Source organism: Hirundo rustica, chromosome Z, assembly GCF_015227805.2.
Source record: "Hirundo rustica isolate bHirRus1 chromosome Z, bHirRus1.pri.v3, whole genome shotgun sequence".
Taxonomy (NCBI): Eukaryota; Metazoa; Chordata; class Aves; order Passeriformes; family Hirundinidae; genus Hirundo; species Hirundo rustica.
In genome coordinates, this window is record NC_053488.1 from 66555351 (window position 1) to 66582734 (window position 27384).

Below are 27384 nucleotides of genomic sequence, written 5' to 3' on the forward strand. Positions count from 1 at the left end.
AGATTTGAATTTCAGTGAAGAATAAATTTTACCTGGGGATGAAAAGATGTGCATGTGTGTGTAGTACTAAAATCAAAATGCTGTCAAAGCTTTAACTGTTAACACAGTGAAAGACTACATAATTATAATTTATGTAACTCCTGCAGAAATTTAAGGAAAAAAAACACCTTTACCTTTCTTCTGTTCCAGGTCTGCCAGAACAGTGTAACTGGACATTAAGAATACAGGCCTGAGGTATTTAATTACCCTGTCAAGACCACTAAATCCGGCATCATAGCCCCTCGTTCTGCCTTTGCTGATTGACAACATCAGTAAAATTCTCTAGCTTTAAATTGCACTTCCACATAGGATTCCCTTTTGCTCCTTACTAGATCAACTTTCCTAAAAACTAATGGAAGAGTGGGAATTAAAAAAAAAAAAAAAAAAAAATCAAGAAGGAAGGTTTCTCTCACTTTCACAGCTCACTTGCCTCTGTTAATAGAGTTTTTACACAACTCATGTGTACTTCATTGCTACCCAAGGATATTAGTTAATCAAAAAATTACTACAAAAAAGGGACATTACCAAAATTTTTCTCTACAAGTATCAGTTGCACTGAACTCAGAAATCAAACCAGCATATCTTTTTTTTTTACTATTTTGCTATTTTCCATTAAATGTTTAGAGTGTTTTCCACAGTACTGTCATTGGTAAAATTTCTTAAAGAGTGCAGCTACTGAACAGTTAAATAACAGGTTAATTCCTTTACAATTAACCTTGCTGTAAATCTAAGTCGTGGTTCAAGACACCAAGTGAAATCACATTGAGTAATGCTAAGTTTTAATGACAATGACTCAAAGAACACTAATGAACTTGCAGCATTTAGTCTCAAGTCTTCCCTTGCTATACCGCACTTTTTTTGGCATTTATAAAGCTGAATACTTAGTATTCACTCTTCTACTGAAGTTTTAACTACCTCTTCTCATTAAACAACTTTCCACAGTGGGGTAGTCAACTAGGTGATGATGGCAAAATAGGCCATCTTGTGTTTGAAGCAAAAGAATTTGTCAAATTCATTCCAACAGGAAGTTGGCAGAATGTAACACATTAAACTTGTTTTTAATTTTATTACATGCAAAGTTATAAAAAAGTAGGAAGAAAACCTACAGATTTAATACTTTATATAAAATATTCATTAAATTTCTATTCCCCTGAGAGGTAATAATTACCCATGTAAACATCCCAATAATCCAAAGAATTTCAGAGAAGAAAAACCTTGTTAAATTTAACTTTCAACTGGCACTAGGCTAAGTAGAATACAGACATCTTACAAATGCTATTTCATAAAAAAAAAAGACAACTCCAAGGCCTCTAGGTGGGACAAAATATTTTCCCCTTTCCAACATGTATTTGCATATATGTCTACACGTCTCACCAGCATTCTTCTGTTAAGACAACTGCCAGGTCCTGCATGCAGGGGCTTTGCCACTTCAAGCCCTCAAAAAAGCACAGCATTACTGTCATCTTCAGTGTCCCCATGGCAGCTACAATCCACAAAGGACTGTGTCCATTATCAAGCCAGACTAGCATTCACAAAGAAAAGTCAAAAATACTGTCCTGTGTTTCCCTGCTACCCCTAGCAGTAGTCCAGGTAAAAAGCTGCCTCCTACTCACCATCCTGCCATGGCTCTCAGACAGTTCAAAGAGAGGCCATTTGTCTGCCCACTCCTTTTTAGACAGTGAATCTTAATACACTCTCTTGTTAACGCAGAACTGTACTTCACACTGCAAGATATTCCTATTCAGATAATCTCACAATAAATTCCCTGGTAACTTCTTTCTTTTTTAGGAGTTTTCACATAAAAACCTCCTAAACCAAGCGGAGGGGAAGCTATGGAACATCTCTCTTCTGCCAAGAGAGAAGGCAAAAGCCAAGACAACACCAATAATATGCACCAAATTTTCTTATCCCTATATGTAAACCAGTGATCCTAATAACCTGTTTGTTTCTCTTGAGTTTTTGGGAAGAACTGATCTTTTCCAGGCAACCTAAACGAAAAAAAAGAAGTCATGGACAAGCAAGCAGGTAAGCAGAAAAATCACTCCAGGCACAAAAATCCATTTTTACTGTCTCTGAAATAGAACAGAGATAAAAAGCTTGCCAGCAGCATCATCTTCCAAAAGAGAAGCCATAGAAAATATTTTGCCTTTTATGAGATGCACCTTGTTTTCACACTAAAGTTGCATAATTCAATGAAGGCCAACCTTCACAGGCTGTGTGCAGTATGCATAAGCCTGTTTACACTGCAAATAAACCATAAATTATGCCACAAAGAGCACTATATAATAACGTAGGCATACTGTCCAGCTCAGCAGGGTTCACATATCTAACACACCCATAAGTGGCTTTACCATCAGAATATACACCACCCCAATGTTTTACTATTCACTTAAATCAGAAGGCAATACAACCACCACCAGGTTAGACAAGACTAAGACTGCTATTACTTACTTTGGAGATATGTACCTGAAAGTTAGTTAACATACTTTGCAAAGAATTCAGTGAAGTATTCCATAAAGTATTCAACAGGATCTTCTTTTAAAAAAGGGAAGAGGTAATAGGATATTGTACTGCTATCCATATTAAAAAAAACCCAACCCTTAAGCCAGCATTTTGCAAATCCACGTTTTTTCAATGTATTTTATTTCAAGAAAACACTAAGTGGCATGCCCTTAGGGATGAGAAAAATATATCCAATGACAAGCAGGCTAGTATAGAAGCTGTAAGTCAGAGGTATCACAGTTCCAATCCAGAGCATCACACATCAGGGTCAAGACAGTCAGTTTCCTCTGAGCAGGATTACAGTCAGTTCAGCCACAATGTGAGGATACATCACACTGTGACTGAACCAGCAAAGTTCCTTCCAATTTTATATACTAATGGGAAATTTGAACCATCAAGCTAGTAAAGTACTAAGCATCCCTACAGAAGTCCCCAAAATGTACAGAGAGAGCAAGTATCTATTTTTTTTTTCTTTTGAAGCTTAAATATACACTAACACTCCTATTTGTATGAAAGTATACACAAAAATCTCAGTTCCACACATTTTTTGAAGTGTGGGTGAAAGTTATGGGTTAGATTCTGAATTTGTCAAACAGGTTGGGTTTTTGGGGTTTTTTTGGGGGGGGGGGGGGGGGAGATGGGAAGGGTGGTTTTGTTGTTGTTGCTGTTGTTTTAATTGACTTACCAACTCTGGGCAAATAGAACACTGTGGTCTATAAACAGGAAGCAATCTCTGCAAAGGCCCTGGGACTGGGACCTCATAAGAGATATTCTCCACCCAAGATGTTGTCTCCAGAGGCAGAAAAGATCTCAGACATCACCTTGACCTCTGCTCACCACTGCCTCCTGGCTGATCTGAGTATGTAAGCTACAAAATGCTTCACAGTAGGTGGGGCATTTCTGCTTCACAGGTAAATGTGGTGAGGTTGGGACTAGATGATCTTTAAGGTCCATTCCAACCCCTAAATGTCCCATGACTCTGTGATCTCGGAAAATCCAGTCACGAAAAACATGGCCTGAAACCCCATGAAAGAGTAAATAAAGGAGAAGAAAGTGAAGCAGTTTTTGCACTCAGGTGATGCCCACTTATCACTGAAAGGTGCTGCTGAAGTTCAACAGGCCTGTGGGGGTAACCAGAGTCAGAATTTGCTTGTAATATTAACAATCAGCATTTAAAGATACTTTTCTCTAATAAACAGATATTTCTTTATTTTGGCAAAGAGACTGTAATTTTGGCTTGTGACAACTCCAGAGTTTCAGCTTTGCTTTAGCTAAAGGTATCTAATGTACAAGCACCTGAAAACAAAGACATAAGCTTTAGTCTCACTGCAAAGGTCTTTGTCTGGTATCTAACCTACAATCCCATTTTTAGTCCTGGGAAGGCAGGAAAGAAAAAGTACCACTTATCACTCATATCTGTCTACTCAATTTTCACTTTTTTTTTTAAGGTGAGAATTGATTAAATTAATCACTTAGCAAGGTGAAGGAGGATTAAAAATTCAAACACCAGTATGAAGTAATTTACCATAACCCCCTGAAAGAAACATTTTGCTTTGGGAGACCTGGCTTACTGTCCATAACTACCTCCCTTTTTTTGCCTATATAGTCAACAGACCTTCCAGTTTATCACCCTGGACATACAGATCATGTTGGCTCAATCCAAGGCATTACATGCAAAACATTACTACAGGAACATTAACAAATTTCCTTTCTCACCAGCATGCAAAATACAGCCTCAAAAGTCCTGGAGCACAGAATTACTTTGCTCAATTTCCCCCCAAAGCAGAAAATGAGAGAGGACTGTGGGCAAGAATTCTGCCAAAAACACACAGGGAGCTTTCAGCAGCAAAGCATCTGTCCATGGCTTTCATCCATCCTACCTGTGTGCCATGAGTCACCACTTGTTACAAAGCAGTATTTAAATTTCAAAGAGTGTAATTCACTTTATTAAATCTTATGAATACAGAACAGGTAAGACACTTTAGCCAAACTACCAGTATCATCTTATTTTCATCTCAGTTGTCTTTCAGTGGCTCTGCACTGCTTTTTAGTTAGAAATGTTTTTAGAGGTGAACTTTATTTCATGTCTCAAACATGCTCCTAGTTAGAAGGCACCTACTACTCAAGTGATCAGCTCACAAACCCTGCAGTTTAATGAGGAAGAACACAGTAGCTGGAACATATACTACCTTCAGACACCAACATCTCTGAAACATATTCAAAAGTCTGCATTTCCTGATAATTTTATTTAATATCCTCTCTCAGAATTTTAGAGTTCAATCGCTCAAATGAGTATCCTCAGTCTTCTGTTATTGGATTAAAAGAGGAGATGAGAAAAGTAACTCTCAAGATTTGTTTCTAGAAATTCAAGAAACTGAATTTAGTAAACAAGTGCACGAGGACTCATAACATAACAGAAAAAGACAGGAATACCAAATGATAGGGACGTAAAGATCAAAGCCGTAGAAACAGAGTAATTCATAGATAACCAATAGTTATTGCAGCACTTCATTCTAAGGATTTGTAATAGAAACAAGACAACTAGCAACATAAAACCTGAAGTATTAATAAGGAAGTTATACCATCTTTGAGAAAATGAAGAAGCACATGGTGTTCAAACAACATGCAATACTGCCTTTCTTCAACTGAGGTATGTAAAAGTCTCAGTTAAACCAGACCAACTGTACATCTAAAGCATTAAGTGTGCTAAGAAAATGCTGTTTTCTATACCCTCTATATTTATTCTAATTCTAAACATAGACTACAAAGGACTATTCACTACGTGAAATCTCAGTTTATTGTACTAACATAGGGCTGAATGCTTGTTACACTTGTAAAGGTAAAACAAATCAGGAAGTCAAAAGAGTTCAATTTCTTTAAATTATTTTAACACTACATACCTTTATAGTTTTAGTTTGAAGTCTCAATCCATTCAGGGTATTGATAGCTTTTTCGGCATCCTTGGGGTCAACGTAGTTTACAAAACCATAACCCAAGCTCTGTCCTGATTAAAAAGACAAAAGACATCATTAGTACTGCAGCGCCACACAATGAATAGCTAACTGTTTAAAACATACAGACATACACTGAGCAAATATATTGCTTATATCAAAGAACAGTACCCACCCCGGTAAGCAGAGTAGGTTCAGAAGTGCATCATGATCCGTTAGACAATACAGGATTCGCAGAAGCATAAAGCTTAAAGTGACATCAGGAATCCACAACTCACTCTTAAACTTTTTTATTGAACGTAAATAGTATAGTGGCAAAATTCTGGACTACTGCTTGAAAATGAAGTACATTTGAATGTCACTCAACATCAGAATTTGAGCCAAATTAGAAGCCAAAAAATTTCACAGATGTTATTCATACACTACTTAGAGCCTTTCAGCAACACAGAGTTTAAAGGCTTCTTTTATTCCAATATTCAAAAAAAACAGGTACAACTATCTGACCAGGAACTAAATATCAGCCAAAGATGCAGCATTATTTTCAGTTTTTTTCAGTGCTGGAAATTCAGATGACAGACAGACATAAAGTATTTTTAATTAGTTCTTATCTCTGAACAACAGCCCCTTTCTAACCAGTAATTTTGCCTCAGCATTGATTAAACATTTGAGTTTAGCAGTAGTCACCTTTGACAGCTTCAGAACCTACAGTATACTATCCCTAGCTAGCATCCTACTTTAGAAGTACTTTTAGTGCCTCAGAATGCAAATATGTGGAAAATTTTAACATAGTGAAAAGATATACTCAGCAAGAATACTATCCTTTATTAGTACAAAACTTTCCAGAAACACTGCCATACTCTGAGGTGGTTCTGTTTGTTGGTTTTCAGTTTTTTAGGTTTTTTTAAGACACCAAAACAAGGTTAAGAAAAAACCTGTCAACAAACCATAGGGAAGCATCTGACATATCTAATTCACAAAATGTTTGTTAGAACGATTAGCTTGGGTACACAACAACATAAAAGGATAAACAACACCATATAAACCAAAATGGCACACTCATTTATTGTCCAAAAAAAGATATAGTGGAACTCATGCTGTATCAGCTTTTTGTATTGTATCTATATAGTACGCATTTAACAACATGTAATGCAAGAAAACAATGGGAAACTTTGCTCTTAATTAAATACCATAAGAGAGTTTACTAACTAGCCCATCATCACTGGCATTTAAAGTTTTACACCTATTATGCCTACCATGGCACCAAAGCCCAAAGGGTACTGCCACCCCACTCCCCAAAGCTACTTCCATTCTCTCACAACTCCTCCTCAATACACCTCAGGCAAAAATAAATTGTCTAGCTGGATCCATGAACAGGTTAATACACGCATTAACAGGGAATCCAAACCCCAGCAAGATAGAAGAGTGAGCACCCTGCTCTACAGAACATCGCTCTGAGTAGGTTAGACTCCATGATTTTCATGCATTCAGCCTCAGCCTTTTGCCATGTTTCTGTAACAAACCATATGGAAATACCCCAAAGCATTTCTCTATTAATTTACAGCTCTACTTAGATATTGCTAAGTTTCTAATCCTAGAAGCCTTTTTACTTATTAGTTTGATTACAGTACAGCAATTTCTGTAACTGTCACCTCCATAACTCCCACTGTCTCCAGAAACTTCCCAACATCATCTCCAAAAGAGAGGAATCTCTCTTTTTGTGCACAACTGATTTCAATGTTATCTCCAAATACAGAAATGCTGATTTCAAGTGTTTGTTATTAATGTCCTGAGAAGCCCATTTAAATGACAACCTTAAAAGATGTTAAAATCTTTAAGAGAAAGCTATTTCATACAGCATGTTTCCAATACAATACTCACCCAGTCATTCCAGATCTAACAGAATAAGATGGGAAGAAATATCCCTCTATGCTGATGTGATCTGCTTTTCATATAAAAACCACCCAGAGTGCTGCAGACAAAGAGCTTACCCAGCTGTTATAAAGGATTCAATTCATTACCGTTCTTCTAAAGACACCCTATTAGTTGAACTTGATAAATATTAGGACACCAGCCTAGGAAGGTACACCAAAAATCCAGCAATTTATTCAGAACAGGTCTGAAATAATTTATGCAATTTAATTCTGGTTTTACAGTGAAAGAAAAGCTTTCACCATGACGGTGGTAGAACACTGAAACAGGCAATCAGAGGGGCTGTAAAGTCTCTATTCCTGGAAATACTGTCGATTCTGAATGGACAGGGTCCTGTCCTGAGCAACCTGCTGAAGGAAAATTTGCTTTAGAAATTACGGAATGCTTGAGGAAACTAGGTTATCTCCAGAAATTCTTTTCACCCTCAGTGAACCAGTGAATGAGATTCTATTTACTTCAGCTTTGTTTTACTTATGTTATAATCTAAAATTCAAAAGTGTTCTCTTAAGTCCTTATTTACTTCAAAAGATTAAGAAAATGCAAACTTGTTAGACATTAAAATTATGCCTGAAGGTTACTGGTTTAATTAGACATCAATAATAACTGAGAGTCAAAAAATCACCTTCTTCACAGCACATAAGAAAGATAAATGTTGACTTTGAACAAGCAACACAAATAACTGTAAATCAGAACTGATTTCTGGAATCAGTCTTGGAGAAACTACTCTGACATCTTCCTGCTTATATTAACTGCTTGTTAAATGGTTTGTCAGTTCACAGACAGATTGCTGAGTTCCAGAAGATTCAGACAAGCATTTAATAAAATGCAGTAGAAGCATTAGATATCTCATTCCAAGCTGTGTCTGACAGGTGGTGGGAAAGTACAAAATGGTTTACAAGGGAGAACTGAGTTTCTAAGTTCTAAGTGAAACGAACTTCAGTCCAAACTTTCTCAAATATCACTGTATGGTGGTACAAGCTCAAGAGAAGTCTCATCTTACTGTGGACTTCAGACAGAGAGACCATCATATCCACTGTACACAAATTTTACTCAAATAAAATTAGAAACAACTGGCCAGGATAACTCAAAACAGTTTTCCTGTGCAGTTTTTCCTCATTACTCAATGTCTAAACATTTGCTTTCGAGATAAAACAACGAGAAGCTAGATTTAAACCAAATCAGCCACCACTTCAAATATTTTAAAGGAACTTCATTATTTAATGAATGTAATGACTAGTTATATTGCCTGAAGATAAGGACTGAACTGAACAATGACAAAACTGGACTCTTTCATCTGTGCTTCTTCCACACCAAACTCCATTTGCCAAGACAGCAGTCTCCTGCAGAACACACAGTTGTTTCTAAGTCTAGTAACATGCTTAAAAACAGATTATGTATTGGAGACTGCAAAAAGGTGACAAAAGAAAGAAGGCAAATCTATAGCTATCCACAAGTTAAACAATCCCCAGATTTAAATGTGTATCAAAAAGCTGCTTAGTCTCCTACTAAGACAGGGTCAACTCCAGTAGGCTCTTGCCTAAACTTTGTGTTTCCAATTTGTGATTAATGACACTGAAAAAATTCTTACACCTCTTCAAGTTAGCTTTCCTGGTGCTCTGTCTGATACTATGTGTTTAGGTATTTTGAATAACCACTTTTGCTTTTTGAGGATCTTCAAAATTAAGGCCTACTCAGCCTTAATACAGGCAAGAGACTACCTGTGCCATCAGCCCTTTATCTCAGAACTCAGATCTAAAAGTAGCATTAAATTGAGATTATCCTAAATATAGGTGCGTCAAGAGTTTCTTATTTAAGTATCAGTTATGCTTAATATGGATAGTTCTTGTGGCTACTTCGCAAACCTGTTTAAAGTTATTTCTGTAAACCTCCTACTAGATTTTATGCTGTCACCACTATGAATATTAGACAACATGGTACAGACAAATCCCAACAGCTAGTTAAATGATTGATAAAAGTCATCTGAATCAGGAAAAGTAAAGAAGATTAAATTATCTGGAAGGAATGAGGAAATAAATAGGGAAAATAAATCAAAAATCTAAAAACCCAAAAGTCACATAGCAGAAGTAGTGCATCTCACAAGCCTGTAAGACAGCAAAGAAGTTAGAATAAAAGCTATGATTTTAAAGTTCACATTGGACGTTCACAATCTGTAATTACATTTTATGTTTTACATAACTGACACTTGTAACAAAGTCAAATTCAAGCACAAGTGGCAAAAAATCTTTTCAGTCAGGCATCTCTTTGAAACTAGACACACTATATCTATTAGCGACTGACAATGTTCAGCCTCTGCGGCCCCCAAGAAAAAGTGCAGAAAGCATTATGCTATTCAGTTTAACAGGGGGAACTGTTCCATTTTTATTTCATGTTTTTGAGCTTCATAAATTACTTGATCAACATGAATGATTACACTAACTCAACAGTAATTAATTAGATAATGCCAAGTTGCTTTTTGGCACTACAGTCAATACATGGAATGGATTTTGAGAGGGAAAGGGCAAAAAGTTACTTCAAACAATTTAATTATAATCAGTCTAATTAGACTGCTCAAGAGACTGACTAGACATCTAAGTGTACACTAGTAAAGCATAAATGAAGTAATTTACCATTAAAAAACAAGTAATGAACACACTGATTAAATATTTAGGAAAGGAAAGCAGACAGACTTCATAGGCACCTATCATCAAAAGATCAAAGAAGTTTCAAGTTGAAATAAGTAGGAAATAATAGCTATGGTCACAGTGCTCCTTCATTTACTATTGTGCCTTGAAAGATGAATTTTTTTTAGCTTCAAAAATACACAGGCTAATTCACAATACTTATCAGAGAAGAACTACAAACAAACTAGTTGTATCCTACCCAAGTTGTTTCATAACTGTTTCCTATAAACTATTAATAAGGCACACAGCTGTAAAAGTCTGAAGAAAATCCTCTCCTGTCCAATATTCAAAACAAATAGATGCTATCCAGAGAGAGAAAAGAGGTCATGTAAAGTAGATGGGATAGAGGTGACACACATCCATTTTTAATGTTTTGCTTTTAAAGGTAAATAAAAAGCTCTGAAAAGCTAAATAATTAGATCTGGCCAGGGATGTCAAGGCAAACAAGGAAAGCATCTACACAGAAAGCTGGTGAAAGAAAAGGTTAGGGAAAACATGGGCCCCCTCTGGAACAGGAAGATCACCTTGTTATTAGAGATATAGAAAGATCTGACGGATACTGAAAAACTTTTCCTTCCTCAGTCTTCACTGTCAAGTAAGTGCTCCAGCCACACTGCCCAAATCCTAAAGGGCAAAGAAGGGACTGAGAAAATGAAGAACCACCTACTGTACAAAAGCATCAGGTTCAAAACCACCTAAGGAACCTGAAGGTGCACAAGTCCATAAGACCTTGTCAGATATATCCATGGGTTCCTAAGGGAACTGGCAGAAGAAATGGCTAAACCACTATCCATCATATTTGAGAAGCTGTGGCAGACTGATGAAGCTCCCACTAAGTGGAAAAGTGGAAACATAACCTCCATTTTCAAAAAGGGAAATAGAAGTAGGAGAACTATAGGCTTGTCAGTCTCATCTCTGGGCATGAAATCATGAAGCAGATTCTCCAATTAAGGTAAGACACAAGGAAAACAGAGCTGACAACAGATAGCATGGTTTCACTAAGGGCAAATTGTGCCAGACAAATCTGGTTGTCTTCTACAATAAGGTTTAAGTGTTGGCAGATAAGGGAAGAGTGACCGATGTCATCTACCTGCAGTTGTGCAAAGCATTTGATATTGTCCCACACAATGTTCTTGTCCGTAAACTGGAGAAACACAGATTCATTGGTGGCTAAGTAATTGGCTGTATGTTCACATTCCAAGAGCTGCATTCAATGTCTCAATGTCCAGGTGGCCACCAAGGACAAGCAGTAAGTCGTGTTTGTATGGGGTAAGTATTGGGAGTGGGCGTGTTTCACTCTGTCACCAACATGGACAACAGGGCTCAAGGGCACCCTCAGCAAGTTGGCTGACAACACTGAGCTAACATGGTACCATTGACACAGTTGAGGGAAGGGATGTCATCCAGAGGAATCTGGCAGCTTGAAAGGTGCATGCATCTGCAAGGACCTCATGAAGCTCAAGAGGGCCAAGTGCAAGGTCCTGAACCTGGGTCGGGGCAATCCCAAGGACAAACACAGGGTGCGCAGAGAATGGAATAAGTACAGCCCGGCCAGACATAATGAAGGGGTACTGGTGGATGAGAGGTTGGACATGACTCAGCCATGGGCACTCACAGCCCAGAAAGTCAAACATGTCCTGAGCTGCGCATCCAAAGCACCATGGGCAGCAGGGTAAGGGAGGGGATTCTGCAGCATCCCTCCTGTGAGGATCAGCTAAAAAAATCTGGATTTGTTCTGCCTGGAGAAGAGAAGGCTCCAGAGAGATCTTACAGCAACTTCCAGTACCTAAAAGGAGCCTAAAAGAGAGCTGGAAAGTGACGTTTTACAAGGGCATGTAGTGATAAGGCAAGGGGGAATGGCTTTAAACTGGAAGATGGAAGTTTCAGATCGGTTATAAGAAAGAAATGCTTTACTGTGAGTATGGTGAGACATCGGAACAGGCTGTCCCGAGAAACTGTGGATGCCCCACCCCTAGAGGAGTTCAAGGCCAATCTGGACAGGGCTTTGAATAACCTGTTCTAGGGGAAAGCACCCCTCTCTAAGGAAGGAGGGTTTGAACTAGATGATCTTTCAAGTTCCCTTCCAAAACAAACTATTTTATGGTTTGAAGAGTTCACTTATCTGAACTATTCATTTTGCATGAAACGCTTTAATAACTATACACTTTAGTAAACTAATTTTATTAAAAGCAATACTTGAAAGGTAGATGAATACCACTTTCAACCAAACAGTAGTTAAATAAGCCCTTTCAAGAGTCCCTCACAAATGCACAGTGAACTTAAACGCTGCCTTTTCAGTAGTCCTGCAATATTTCCTAGCTCCTGAGAAGGATGGATATTGCTTTCTTCCTAACACCATGATTAGAAAGTAGCTGATTAGTGTGGTAGTTTTATTTCATGACTGATTAAAGCATCTTGGTATTCTACTAGGTCTTCTCTAAATGTTTTTTGGGCAGAAATTTCAACAGGTTTGATCCTAGACATTTCTGGCCTATGTAAAGCTGGCCCTGATGTCTCCTGCTGCCCAGCTATCTACTACACCTGTGTTCTCATTATTTCCCTCTCTAAAAAGCTGCTGCTGAAAATAATTTTCCTACATGCGTATCTGAGAAGCTTGCCTTCCCTGACAGAATCTAGAGCCACTGTTGTAGAACTGTTTTGCTTGAGCATACAGCTGGTACCTTTCCTCCCCCCCCCAACACCGCTCACTGTAGTATATAATGGTATTATTACCAGATAACGAGCAGGTGCTGAAAAGAAAGCAACTGCAGCACTAGAAGAGCTTCCATTGCTGCATTTCTTCCCACAGCCAACCAATCGCATTGACACACACTTTCTACTCGCATTAACCAGAACAGCCTTTTGACAATGCAGCACGATTCTTTTGAACTCCACATGAGGGAGTCCTTGGCTGCTGTTTCCAATCACAGCTATGATTCAGACCCAGTGAAACATCTGAGCAAGCTAACCTTTTGAAACAATTGCTGATTAAATTACCAGAGTACCCAGATAATCCTGCATCTTGTCTGGAGTTTTTAAACATTCCTGTAATGTCTGAAGGTCAAACAAAATAAATAATTAACAATATCAAGTAATATTTTTTCCACAAAAAAACCAGCCAAAACAAATTCTACAATCAGTCAAGCTCTCAAAATATTTTCAGAATGTCATTACTGATCAAATAAAACTGAACGAGGTCTAAGAAACATGCTGGTTTCTTTTAGTGAACAAGAAGAGCTATAACTTTTCAGCTGTCAATAACAGGTAAAAATAATGTAAGAAAAGCAGCCCCACTAAATGAATCCTATTAATGCTAAATTTTGGAAGAGAAAACCCAGAACTGTCATAAATGACCATCCAGATAGGCATATCAAACAAAACAAATAAATAACAACAAAACCCCCCAAAACATTTACAACCTCATTAATAATACATCTTAAAATTAATACACACCACTACGGTATAAAACAATTTTCATGGTCTAATACAAAAACAAAGCATAGACTAATCATACTCTAGAGAATTAAGTCTGAACAGCAAATAACACATTCATACATTTCCACAGGACAACCAAAACTTAGTGATAAGCATACATTTAAAAAATGTGGTTTTTCTACAATAGTTGCCATCCAATCATTTCAGACATATCAGGCTATTTCAACTTCTGCAAAAAACACCTTATTGTAAAAGATTAAGTTACAGGAATATAACCAGTAAGAACTTCAATATCACAGAAGAAATGGAAAAAAAAAAAAAAAAACACCCTCAAAAAAATGGGACATACTCTTTGCATCAATAATACAGTGAAGAACACAACTCTGAAGTTAATGAAGTCTAGGAACTGAAAGTCATTGTTTACAAGTCTACAGAAACAGAACTCACAGGAATTCCAGAAGACTGAGGATCTTATTTCTTTTTATAATTTAACTTCAGCTACATGCATCCCCTTCAGTGCTTAACTCCTCCAGAAACTGTCATCCAGACCTTGACTGAAAGGATAGTCCATTTTCTAATAAACAGTAACGTATTTTCTGATTCCAGCCACGTAAGCGGTCATTTTACAAGCACTGCTTTCAATAAACTGAACTGTGTTTAAAGCCATAAACTTCTGTCTCTGTGTATGAAGTTAACCAGCAAAGATCCACTAAACTACTGCAAGAACAAGGCAGCTTCATGTTTTTGTAATCACGAACAAGTCAACTTCACAGAAACTTGACATTAGGTTTTATTCTGCCTTTCATCACTCCAAAGGTGATGAAAAGATTTTTTCTATGCAAAGGTTTTTTTCCACATAAAGGTGGAAGAACACTGTTTAAAGAAACATCCATGACAACATTTGAAGACCATATATAAAGCTCTCACTGAAATTCATCTCATGGACTCATAGTTTCTGTAAGTCTCCTAAAGTTTCACAGTGAAGATGCGTTCCATGACCAGTACACAAAAGTGGCATCTACAGAAAACCCACAGGATTATGGAAAAAAGATTAACCTAAAAGCTGCAAGTAGTAGCCTATAGCGTCCTGAAAGCGAGCCAGCATGGCCACAGAAAAGATAACTACCAGAAAAGATAACTACCAGACTCCAACCCAACTTCAGAAGCATAAAAAATTTAGTAAGAGTTTCAGATATAGGAGTAAGATGTATTCCACCGTTTTGTCTGCGTGGATTTCCAATTTAAGACATCAGATTGCTCTACAAAATGCTGGAGTGATCCTACAGAGTGATAATTCCACAGAAGACTTGTGAGCCAAGATAAGGTATCATTCAGCTGGTACCAGTTCTTTTACAAAAAAGTTGCCTCATCTTCGTAAGTCACTATTGTCATCTGTGATTAATGCCATGGAGACTACCACAGCAATATTTTGATACTGAGTAAGGCTAGGAGCACACACTCAGACATACAACCCAGTTAAGTATAGCACTATATCTGAAATTCCCTATACAACTTGATCTAACAAGCAGGGCTAAATGAGTAAGTAGAGAATACTATCAACCTTTCTATTTACTCTTAATGTAAGTTACTGTTCAAGTTTCAAACTCTATTGTAGTTTGCATTAAGGCTTGAATTGAATTTTAAAAGCAGCTTAGCAAAATAAGAGAACCTGCATAAGTCATTGAGCAATTTAACTGCAGTTTGCTTATAGTTCCAGCAGATGGATTCTATTTACTGAACACACAACTCATAAATCACTGAGTAAGCAAGGCTGGGCAGTTTGTAAGATAACATTTGTAAACCATGATTGCTACTACAGTTCTGTATTTGATACTTTAATGCCTTTCTCCCAAACCACTTCTCAGCTAGCACTCTTAGCCTGGAATAACAAAAGTTGACGAATGAATGAAAAGGACCAAACACTGATCAAAGTATTTGACAGTATATCCTGCCACACAGTAAGTAAATAATGTCTAATCCCAGCCAGTTTCAACTCCTTAATAATTTGGTGCCATCCTCCTGCCTTATAGCTTATGGTTGGTTCTTCACATGTGAGGAACATTATCTAATGTGCTTCATCAACACAGGCTTGTTGTTGCTGGATACAAAAGTGATAGTGCAGCTCTGGTTCTTCCCTGCAGCACAAGGAGAAAGTTCATGGTGGGGGAGTATCATAGATGCTAAGCATTATATGAACCTGATAAAAGATGTTCAGCAATCTAGAAGAGACATCAACTGAACAGAGATCCACCATGTCCAAATAGAAAATCTTAGTGCCAGAAAGTGTGGTTGAAAGCAGGGACTGCATGGGAAAGTGCATGCTGTTGCACAAGCAAAAGAAACGGAAAATGCTTATGGACACCACAGGAGGAGGAGCACTGAGAATCACACCCATTACTGCCTTAGGTTCAAACATAACAAGCAACAGCTACAAGCTACTCGAAATGATGGACTGAACTAGACACACATTCTTGTTACAAAGACACACAGTTTCTTCCAAACTAGTTTGTCATATTATAAGATCCTTACACTCCTAGGTGAAAGAATACCATGAAATTTGCCAAAGCTATACTCTTGAATTTTTACCACTACTAGTAGTAACATGTTCCAGGCATCTTAGTTTTGTCTTTTGCAGTCAATTTACTCCTTGTCAGGAATATAGTCAGCAGTGTTAAATATTTTGCTTTATTATATCCACCTAGTCACCTTAAATAAGCAAGAGGATATAAAGCACTTTGTTCCGCTCCTGGGGTGTTTCAAAACCTATGGTAATGCGCTCACCCAAGTGAAAAAAACGGCATGACACTTTGCTGTGGTTTAAACACAGCTGGCAACTAAGAACACACAGCCACAACTAAAAACACTACCTCCCTCGAAAAGGAGATTAGAATTTAAAAAAAAAAAAAGCTCTCCAGTGAAGACCAGTTTAGTAATTGAAACAAAGTAACATGTAACACTAGTAGTAAAAGGAAATAAAATAGGAGAGAAACCCCAAGGAAAACAAGTGATAGACGAACTGATCATCATCATCCACTGGCTTATACTAAATCCTATCCCTGAACTGTGAGCAACCCCCATTTCAGGTAATTCCCTCAGTTTACTATTTGGGCATTAGGTTCTATGGTGTGGAATACATCCTTGACCAGTTCAAATCCCCGTACCTAGCTATGCTCACACACCTGCTCACTGGCAGAGCACAAAACACTGAACAGTCCTTAACTCAGGGTAAACACTGCTCAGCAACAGCCAAACCATCAGCATCTTAACCTTATTTTCATACTAATTCCAAAGCACAGCACTGTACCTAATGCTGAGAATAAAGAAACTCTTGCCCAGCCAAAACCAGGACACGCCTGAACATAAATTCTTCTCCCAAACTTCACAGACACACACACCACTTTGGAACAGTTGTTTTGGTTTTTGTCCAAGTTTTTACCTGCTACTTAATCTCAGAGTTTTGAAACACATCCTGAAATGTGCCAGGATCCTAAGTTTGAAAAATATTTCTCTGCTACAGGGAAATTTTTTTCATAGGTTAACATCCCATGTTACTTTCAATCACATGCATGTTTATTTTTTTGTTTGTTTGTTTCCTGGTCTTTACTGATGAATTAAAAAGTGTAAAAAACCAAAAAATTCCTCAAAACAATTTCTTTCCCTAGTGAAGGTCGTAACTGTCAACTCAAAAAATATGTGTTTGAAAGTATATACAAGGACAACATCTTTTTTTCAGTTTTAACAGCTGTAATTAACAAATAAGAACAACTACTAATCTGCAATACTAAGTAGCTGGAAAAAGCCATTTCTCTTTGTGGTTGCTAAATAAACATAGAAAAAAAATGTGCTGAGAAACGCTGAAGTTTTGATTATTTGAAACAGAAGTATGTCTCCACAACAATTCTTACATGAAAACAGCGAAATTCTCCCACGAGTAAGCCTGGCTTTTTTAGTTTAGAAGGTGGTGAAAGAGTGGGGAACTGAAAAAATCAATACATCTTACTAGAGATGGAAGACCTCATAACCATTGTGCAGCATTACACTAGGTGCACTTCGAAGAGTGCTTTGGTTTAATATGCACAAAGACACAGCTACCAGAAAGATGACAAAAAGCCTTATCTACAATACATCCAGAAACTCAGAAGACAGGAAAGAATTCAGACTACGAACACTCTTCTATTTCAGTAAATTCTGCTAAATGCCTCAAATAAGCAAAGATGCAAACAAAGGAATTACAACAGCTTGTCAACAGCACAGAAATTTTGAAGATTAATATGGCTGTGTCCCTGATAACTGTGGGAATTAGTAGACTTACAAAAAATATATTAAAGTAATCTTAAAATTAAACACAAGATCTGAGACCTCCCAGTTATTTTCTCTTTACTGTGGATTAAAGTATTAGGTCACTGAAACCACAAGCTTGCATAGTTTTCTTCTGTGGCATTCTACAGCCTTCTATTTCCACTCTGACTTGACATACTCCAGAAGGAAAAATTCCGTATTTTCTCCAGTTGTACACAAAAAAACACAATAGCAGTCTGGCAAATTTTCACAGTGAGAACTGCCGGTTGAAGTATAATGACAAAAGAAAATAAAATGTAGGTATACATATATTTTCTAGAAAATAAACACATGCAGCTAGAAAGCTCCTCGCATGTATTTTAAGGTCTTGCTTCTGTAACACAATATACTAGCTGCTTCAATAAATAATGGACCAACCATGAATCTGTTAAGACTTCAAGCTGCAGATGGTTCTATTAGTTACCACTCAGCTTGTGGAGGCTGAGGAACTATCTACTTTCTGTAGGGATATCCACATCCTTATAATCCACATCACATTCTTAGAGTGAAAGATCTTCAGGTTGTGCAGGTCAGTTAACACCACTACCCAAAATGAGGCAGACATCACTGAAACGTACCTTCCTTATTTTAAGTATCTTGCTCTAATCTTACAGCACAGTTACCCTGAAAAGCAGTTATGCTGTAAAAACTTCAGCTTACAAAAGGTCTCTCTTACACTAGAATCAACACTTATTCAAACAGCTAGACCAGGATCACGAAGATGTAACAGCAACATAGACCTACATACACATATGAAAGAGTAAACAGTGTAAGATACACCAAACTGGCAGCCTGGGACTCCCAGTGTGGAAGCAAAGACCACTACCTTAGCTAGAAACACACAAGGTAGTCTACATCACTACAGGACCAATGTCAGTCTGCACACCCCAAAGCTTTCACAAGCTCTTTTAAGTTATGCTGAACACTGACAAAAGTGAATGGTAATCTGCAGAAAAGGGCAAGACAATGTGTATTGCAATCATCTACGTCAAAAAGCACAGTATTTACTGAAAAGCAGATTTAGTTATCAGAAAGGTCCCTAATTATATTTAGTCATATCAGAAGAGTTAGATTTTTAAAACATCAAGTTCTTGCTTATGTTCTATATTGAGATCAACTCACTAATTCAGGTTGATATACAGATGAATAATCATTTTAAAAACAGCTTGTTTCCACAAAATTGGCACTGTGAGTGTATCTCTGGCAGGTTCAGTCAAACAGGACTTTTCTACCACTTTTACTTGTAAAACTTTTTTACTACTTTTACTTTTGTAAAAACAAAACCTGTGAACTTCTAAAAGGTCAAAACATTGCTGTGCCTGCGTAACAATGAAAATCATATGGAAGTGCAAAGACAAGTGCTATATTGTATAACACAAGGAGAAATAATTTCTTCCATCCTCACCTGTTTACATGACTCATTTCCAGGAGACACGCTGCCATGGGTTAGTACAGTTTGTTTTTTTTAGTTAGAGAGGAATGTAGAATGATTTTGCAGGTCAGGACCTGGGAATTACTTTAGAAAGGACAGGGACCTATCAGAGGGTTAGCTGGAATACTGGCATCTGTTTTGACCACTGAAAATTGTCCGCTATGGCTTTGGGAAGTACCATATAAAACCCATTGATTTCCTGTAGATGGGCCATTTCTTTTTTCCTTTGGCCAGAGAGAGACAGATAACATCGAGCTGGGCCTGCTGTTTCCGTCCCCCCGCCTCTTGGGGGGGATCTGGCCTGAGGCCTGGCTGGATCCTATCGGCTCCAGGTGGCGGGGAAGGAGAGGTTGTTGCTTTACAGCCACTTTCTCCAAACTTCCTTGGAGCAGGGAGAGATCTCTGCCAGGCCTTTGATAAGAGCTATGGGCACCATTTAGGCTGAAGCCGCCCCGATTTACACTGAAGGGTGGGCTGAGAAGGCATTTATGATCTTGCTTAGTATTTTTGTGATTCCGGACTGCCTGAGTGCTCTGATCTCTGATGTTTCTGTGTTCTTCCTCCCTCCACATTGTGGCGGCCTCGAACATCTAATACCACAAGCTACCTCAGGAGAGAAAGACTCTGGGCAGATTTAACCCTTTCCTGGCAACATGAAGCTTCCAGGCTTGGTCGTTCTCTGAGAGAGAAAAGAAAAGAACAGAGTGAACATAAAGAAGAAACAGCATGAAGTCAGTGGAACGAGACTGAAAAGACTATTGGGACAGAGGGTTGAAGAGTCTGTTGTTTCACTCTTATTAAGCCATGGAAATGAACTCTTTAGATTATCCCTTTAAATCATGAGAAAGATATGCATTTGGGAAGATGATTGTTTAGATTTTTGTGTGGATTTGAGCAAAGGTGTTTGTGATGGACTAAGTGATATTAATCCTATAAGATGCCTGAACAGAGATAAAGATGAGAAGCTCTCTGCACCACTGAAGAAGTGAGATATCTCTGTACCTTGAGATGAAGAATCCTTTGCCTTTAGAGTTATTCATCTTTAAAAGGTGACACCCCAATATGCAAAAGTCTAAGACCCATGACCCATAAGCAGCTTGGGAACCTGCTAATGGGAGGGGTCACAAAGGCAGGTTTCCACGGGCGGCTGTTTTTGTGACAGTTAAAAAACCCACAAGAGAACAGTTCTCCACTGTCAGTAGGATCCATGACTCTAAGAGAGACTCTTCTCCTAAAGATTAGTGAAAGACTATTTTCAAATAGTAAAACTGCCTGAAAATTACAAGTTTTATCTCTTTATTTTGTTTTATAGGAAAGTGAACAGTTTGTAGGGCAGAGGGAAGAGTGTTTTTGGAGTTTCATTCTGTTTTGCTTTAGTTTTTTCCCCCAACTTTCTTTTTCCATTCTTTCAGTGTGTGTTAATAAAACTATTTGTACATTTTTAAGGTTGAGCCTGCTTTTTTCTCCTAGTCTCTCTCCCCCAGAAAAAGAGTGAGTACTAAGACCAGAATTTAGTGAACGTAAAACCACTACACATGTGAAGTACAATAAATTATAATACCACTTACTATGAAAAGGTACAGTAAATATTGCTAAATACTTTTTAGTAATATTAAATTGCAATCAGAAGTATAAAACAACACAGAATTGCCTGGGTTGGAAGGAACCTTAAAGACCATCTAATTACAACATCTTGGCAGATTTAAGACATTAGTCATACTCTGGATCCACACATAAGGCTTGTTCAAAACTTATCTCTTTCAGGATTATCCCTGCAGGATGGTACTTCAAGCACCCAAGCTAGCTAAGTAAGAGAATACTCTGTTTTCTGCACTTTTCTCCAACAAGCACATAAAGCTCAAAATCATTTTATTAACTCACCAAGTCCCTAGGCCACACCAGAAACTGCATTTTAGCATCTGCAAAGTTCAAAACAAACTTGAAAATTAAAAAGGTGATTTTAAGATCAACCCTCCCTGTCCCCAGAAGAACTATGCTTCAAGGTCTCTACCAGAGCTGTCAGCCACCACACATAAATACATAAAAATTCCTATAAATAGAAAATTGCCTCCAATCCCATTTGACTTCTATTCCTAAATTCACATTTTAGTCAAGTTTTGCACAACACGTTCCACTGGCAAAACAGTTTTCCAAGCAGCACCTTTTGTCCACAACCCTGTCTTAATCAGAATTTTTGTTAGGCTGACAATAACCCACTCATCTCAGCACACCACCTAGCAGCAGCTTGCAAGTACCCCTGCAAACCACAGACTCAGCAAACCACAAAAGAGCAGGCAGCTTCAACTAGTTCTTCCTTTAGCTGCCAAATTATTCCACTCTCCCAGCCAAGCGCACAAAACCTTGCAAAAACATCTCATGCGTTAGAGTGATATAGGACTGCAATGAAACACATTGGAAATAAAGGCTAGCACGGAAAAAGAGCTGGGGAGTCTAACAAAAATAGCAAGCCTATGATGAAGTTGTGCTCTGTTCATGCATCTGGTCTTCTCTGTATCAGGCACACAATACTATATGAGCAACTACCTGAAATTCCAGCTGCTTATTGCCCTGCCATGCTCAAAATTTTCTTTTTTTGTCTTAGAAATGCTTAAAACTTTCTACACTGTAAATAAAGTAACTTTGAACACTAAGCCCGTCCACAGATATACCACACTGTCTCCTTCTGCTTTCTCTTGCTCCCTTCCAGGACATAAAAAGGAAAACCTACTTTGCAGGTAGGGTCTCACCTGTTTTGCCTCCTACCTTATCTTCAAGGCAGTAAGAAGACACAAATTAAGAGCCTCAGATTAAGGCATGATCATATTTTTTTCCCCATTTTCCTGTAAGGTTAATTTAGATACCGTAAAATTAGACTTCCACTAAGGGAATTGAAAATTGAAGTTGTTGAGTTGAAGAGAAAGCTAACAGAGCAGAGCTAACAGAGGCTCAGATCAACAGTGACAAAAGACTTGAAAGAAACTGGCAGCCCAGGCTCAACTGAGATCACTTTCAAAGTCAAGAGTTTTAGGTATGCAGTAGCACTGACAAGGCATAAGGTTTCCAACAGCACCTGCCCTTGCCAGTCACTAACATTTACAATGTTATGATAGAAGAAGTGAACACTACAGATCTTAACAAGTTTCACATGTTCTAGATTCAAGCAGCCAGTCAGATAATGCACTTTGTATTGCTGTCACTAAGGACACAAATATGTTTTCACTTCATTACCAAAAGATTGCAGTACAAGTCACAGCAAGCGTAAGAGCCATCTCTAAGAGATCAATGTTTCAGCAATACTCTGCTGAAACAGGCCACTTATCCCTCAGAGAAAAAAATCCCTCTCCAAGTCATGGCCTCAGCTGTTTTGGCTAACTACAATTCAGCAATGTGAAAAGTCTTTCCTCTGACTCTGCACTACACGAGACTGAGTGCTCCACAACCAAGGATTGGGCAGAGCAGAGCCCCTTCTAACACCGCACTGATGCTATACATACATATGGCCCACACTTAATTGTGACCAGAGTTTTCACTGTGAACAACACAAGCTCCTTCTGACAAACTCATGTCCAACTTCATGTATTTCTTTCTATTTGTATGACCAACTCAGAATCCTTTGCATTTTCTACCATGGTACTTCAGTGAAGACTGAGAACATGCATGAGAACTAAAACTCTCTGCACAAACTTTAGTTGCAAACATATTGACACAGCTGCTTCAACAGTTTTATGGAACTGCTCAACTTTCAGGCAGTTTTTCTGGAACTACAGTTCTAGACATCTGAATTGTGTGCTGCATTTTACATGCTCACTTTGCACAGCACAGGAATGAAAGAATACTTCGAAGTATCTGAGAAACTATTAACTTCAAGAGGACAAGATGAAATCTACAAAATTAAGATATCCTGTTAGCTTTAGTCTTACAGAGAGAAAAATGTGATCCTTCCTCTACATGAGTATCCATCACAGCATACTGTTGACTAGACTACAGTACTCTGGATTGTACTCTAGACTGTGAAAGTCTATGAAATTTTTAAAGGAGTCACATAAGACTTGAAGGATTTTACCATGTGAGCCTGTAATGTTGACCATAAAGAAACACCATCACAATGTGACAGTTGCCAGCTACAACACAAACAGGAACCCAGACGTTTATGAAAAAAGCATGTAAGAGATCAGACTCACAACCAACATGTAAGCTCCACAGAAAGGCATCTGGATCAAGTTTGGGAAGAATGCCATGTTACAGTGATCAGCAGGCATGTTCTAAAGTGGACTTATTTCTTATCTTTCAAGCAGAGATGACAGAAGGCAGGAATTGATGAAGTCTTCAAGTGCAGAGCCCCTGTCTGCTGGGACTGAAGGCAACAGTATTACCACAGCTTTACAGCTCATACACAAGTCTGTGAATGTGAAATACAGTCCCAGACTAGGTCCCTAAGCATATCCTGCCTCACTTTCTAGACAGAACAAGCAGGTATGCTAAACTGCAAATGAAATACATATATAAGCAATATTACTTGTTAAAACATAGTTAAGGAGAGAAGAAAACCAGACCTATTCATGGGCAAGATGTCTTTTAAAGAAAGCAAGTTCTGAATTTTATGAGCATATGATTCTGTTAATAAGAGACTAGTACAGGAGCTTTGAAGCCAAGAAAACAACTATTTTACCAAATTTAAGATATCTGAGCTGCTTTCTGAAATTAAGGAGTCTATATTCCATGAGTTTCAGTTTAGCTAACAATGCCACAAGCATGACTGAAAACTGGGAGATTATTCCACAATGTGAAAATTAGGCATCATTCTTCCACTTGTACAATAGAAATTGTATTAAAGACAGTAGGAGTTTAAAAAAAAAAAAAAAAAAAAAAAAAAAAAAGACAACAGCATTCTTTTAAGGAGACTACAGTCACATTTTTACCTATATTCAAGTTTCAGAAAAGTAGGTCTAGAAAAGGTTTACCATACTATGGTATCTCTTACTTTTAAAGTGATAGCAAAGACTTTTTTTAAAAGCTGCTAAATCTATCTTGTGCAAGCCAAAAGTATGTACTCTTTAAAGTTCTTTGCCAGGGGCAGCTCCAGTAATTAAATTTCATCCCATTTTATCCTCTTCCCTAACACCTACAGTATTTTTAGCATTTACATAAAATGTTATCATTACATGATAAATGTTATTTCTGCTGCCTTTAAATATGTAGAAGGACCTAAACTAAATAAAACAGCTATCTAAAGTGGCTGACTGTAATTCAGTTATGTTGCTTTGCTGAGGCCAGGGTCCCCTACCTATTGTACAACCACAACTAACTTACGCAGTAGCTTTGCAATTTGTATTGAGATACAATCTGCATTAGTCAAAAGCATGTAAGAGTTAACATGGACTCTAAAATATCTAGGCACAATGACTCATTCCTGACAGATTCTCTGGTTAGCAAGTGAAGATAAAGTGACGTTCATGACCCATTTATCAGACGCTGTTGTCAGTGGGATTCTCACATGAAGAGAGACTCTTGTTCAGAACCCTTTAGAATCTTCAGTATTACCAACATTTAATTTATTTACCTTCAGTAAAACAACAAAAGAGCAATCAGCTATTTTAATTCTTACTGATAACGCTCAAAATGGTTTTCCACTAATACAGAAAGCAGACTTTACCTCAACTACTAATGCTGACCCAACAGAAAGTTCTGCCTGTGAAGTGCATGCTTTGAGATGACCATCAGGAACCTTCACAGATCAGTTTTCTCCCTTATGCACAAGCAGATCCCTGGCTAAAAATCAATAAAATAATCAGGACTGCTCACAGGTGAACTCCAGGGTGCCTCCTTCCCATCAAAGAGGTTTTCCACAGGAAAAAAAAAAAGCAAGGAAGGCCTTCAAGTTCAACTCCTCTCAATCCTAGAGTGTGCTGACAGCCTCAAGGAAATGGGGCAGTTTCACCTCTAGTGGGAAGTGCCTCTGCCCACCGCAGGGAGGTAGAAATCAGATGCTTATTAAAGTACCATCCAACTGAAACCATTCTGTGATTCTACCATAATGCAAATGCACTTCAGTGTTGCAGATGTGATCACAGAGTGAGTACTAAATAATAGGGTGGGACATGACTTGGTTTAAATCCACCGGATGCTAATGAGTATTTGGGTCAAGACGAATGTGGACGGCCATGATCTCTCTAAATTTTAACACACAGCACTAGCAACCCAGTGATCATGGCAGGAGTAACTCTGACTCTCAGGACAGGACTGTGGTATGTAACTGGGCACAGCTGCAGAGATCACACTTCACATATGGCCCCACTGGATGCTCTTTGGGAGGTAAACAAGTTGATCTCTGTCTCAGTGGGCAGAGATCTACTTGTTGAAGTTGATGAAGATCCACGGGTTATGGCTACTCCCTCCCTATTGTTGGCCTTGTCCACTGGTGACAACCTTTGACATCAAGCTTGTGAGATGGTACCACTCTAAGCCAAGGACAGAACTAGACTGGCTCATGTGTGGTGCCACCAAACTCCACTCTGTTTCCAAACCAGCAGGCACATGACAGACCTCAGTGATACCATAAGTATAGAACGGTATTTCAACTTCCATGCTACTCTAAACTTATCTTTTAAAGATACTCACACCAAGTAATTAGCACTCATGACAGTTCATTTAAGAAAGACAAAAAAAAAAAAATTACATTTTAACAGAGGAATTAAACCAATGAAAGTCTGAAATTCATGCCACATCTCTTCCTTCACAGAACCTAGTAACAATCCCTGGTCTGAATTTAGAAGGAAAAGAAAAACTTGCTTTTTGAAACTCTCTGAAAAAAAAACAACCTGAAAATGAGTAAGAACAGGATGGAAAGTCAAGAGCTCCCTCCTCAGCATCTAGAAACACAAGGTTAGATTGCTCCAGGATACTTAAATCCAAAGTATTGCTTTCAATGCAGTTAACAAGGTCAGACACTGTATTTCTCAATCTCACTTATAATACTAAAACCTTTTGGAACAAGACTGATGCAGTATTTTTGCTGGCAGCTGAAAGTATCTCTCAAAGCTGAGGAATTGCTCTCCACTGAAGTAGGAAAACTACATATATATCCAAAAATTTCAACTCTGAAGTTCTGTGCTACTGAGAATGTAACTTAAATTCAGGATCCTTCACGCTATATAGAAAACATCACACCTTGAAACAAGAGGTCTACAATTAAGTCCAGCTCTATTCCCAGGTAAGGACTCTTTGACACTATGTAGCACAAAGTGTTATTTCTGGCATACAGAACATCAGACCCATCACAAAAAGATGTGGACATTTGAAGACTGATGAGGAAGACCTTGAGGGTTTACTTCTGTGGGCCTTCAGTAGCCACTGAAGTAATTCCTAAGCAACTACATTAAAGGAATGCTAAGTATGTGGGATATTCAAGACAGAAGTACTGTCTTTGAATAGCCATCCCACTAACTGATCAAGTATGAGTTACATCCTTCCACTCCCAGGATAAGAGTGGAAAGAACAAGAGAAAGAAACATCTAAGAAGGGACCATTTGTTTCAAAGCATTGAAGTCATTACCTAGAGAGAAAACAGGCTTGTTTTCTCCATCAACCAGACCTCACCTGAAAACAGCAAGCTATGGCATCAGCCCAGTTTGGTTTCTTTGGCATCCCCAAGAACATTCAGTAATTCTTCACACTGAATAACAAAGATTGCTTTAAGGTTTGGTCAGGCCAGATCAACTAAAAGCCATGATTTCAGCATCCCAGACTACCATGCTGAAGGAGGGTGCTTTACAGATTTATCCATTCCACTACCTACTGTGTTAAGAACAAGTCATCCGCTGTGGGGAGATCTGCTGGCTATTCAGAGCCATAGGGGAAACAACACTCAGTCAGAGACTGTTCAGTAAGAAGGAAGCCAAAGAGCACAAGTTGATTCAAGTGTGTATCCCACAGAAACTGTTCAAGCGCTGCAATTCAAAAGCAATTTTACCTGTGAAGTAAAATAATCTTCCTTTTTTCCAAGGTACAAGCTTCACTACCTGCATCCCTGAGAAGCAGCAGCTTTGCATCAACAAGCGCTGAAGTCTAATTTCAATGA

At 38.2% G+C, this 27384-nt stretch overlaps 1 protein-coding gene across 13 annotated transcripts in view; it reads right to left on the reverse strand.

The window, feature by feature from the left end:
- ELAVL2 (ELAV like RNA binding protein 2) overlaps positions 1–27384 on the reverse strand; it is a 97495-nt gene that overhangs the window by 15814 nt on the left and 54297 nt on the right. For all 13 annotated transcript variants that reach the window (XM_040090795.2, XM_040090796.2, XM_040090794.2 and 10 more), the window contains one exon: positions 5442–5545. In XM_040090795.2, coding sequence (XP_039946729.1) covers positions 5442–5545 — 104 coding nt within the window. The remainder of the gene's footprint in view (positions 1–5441; positions 5546–27384) is intronic.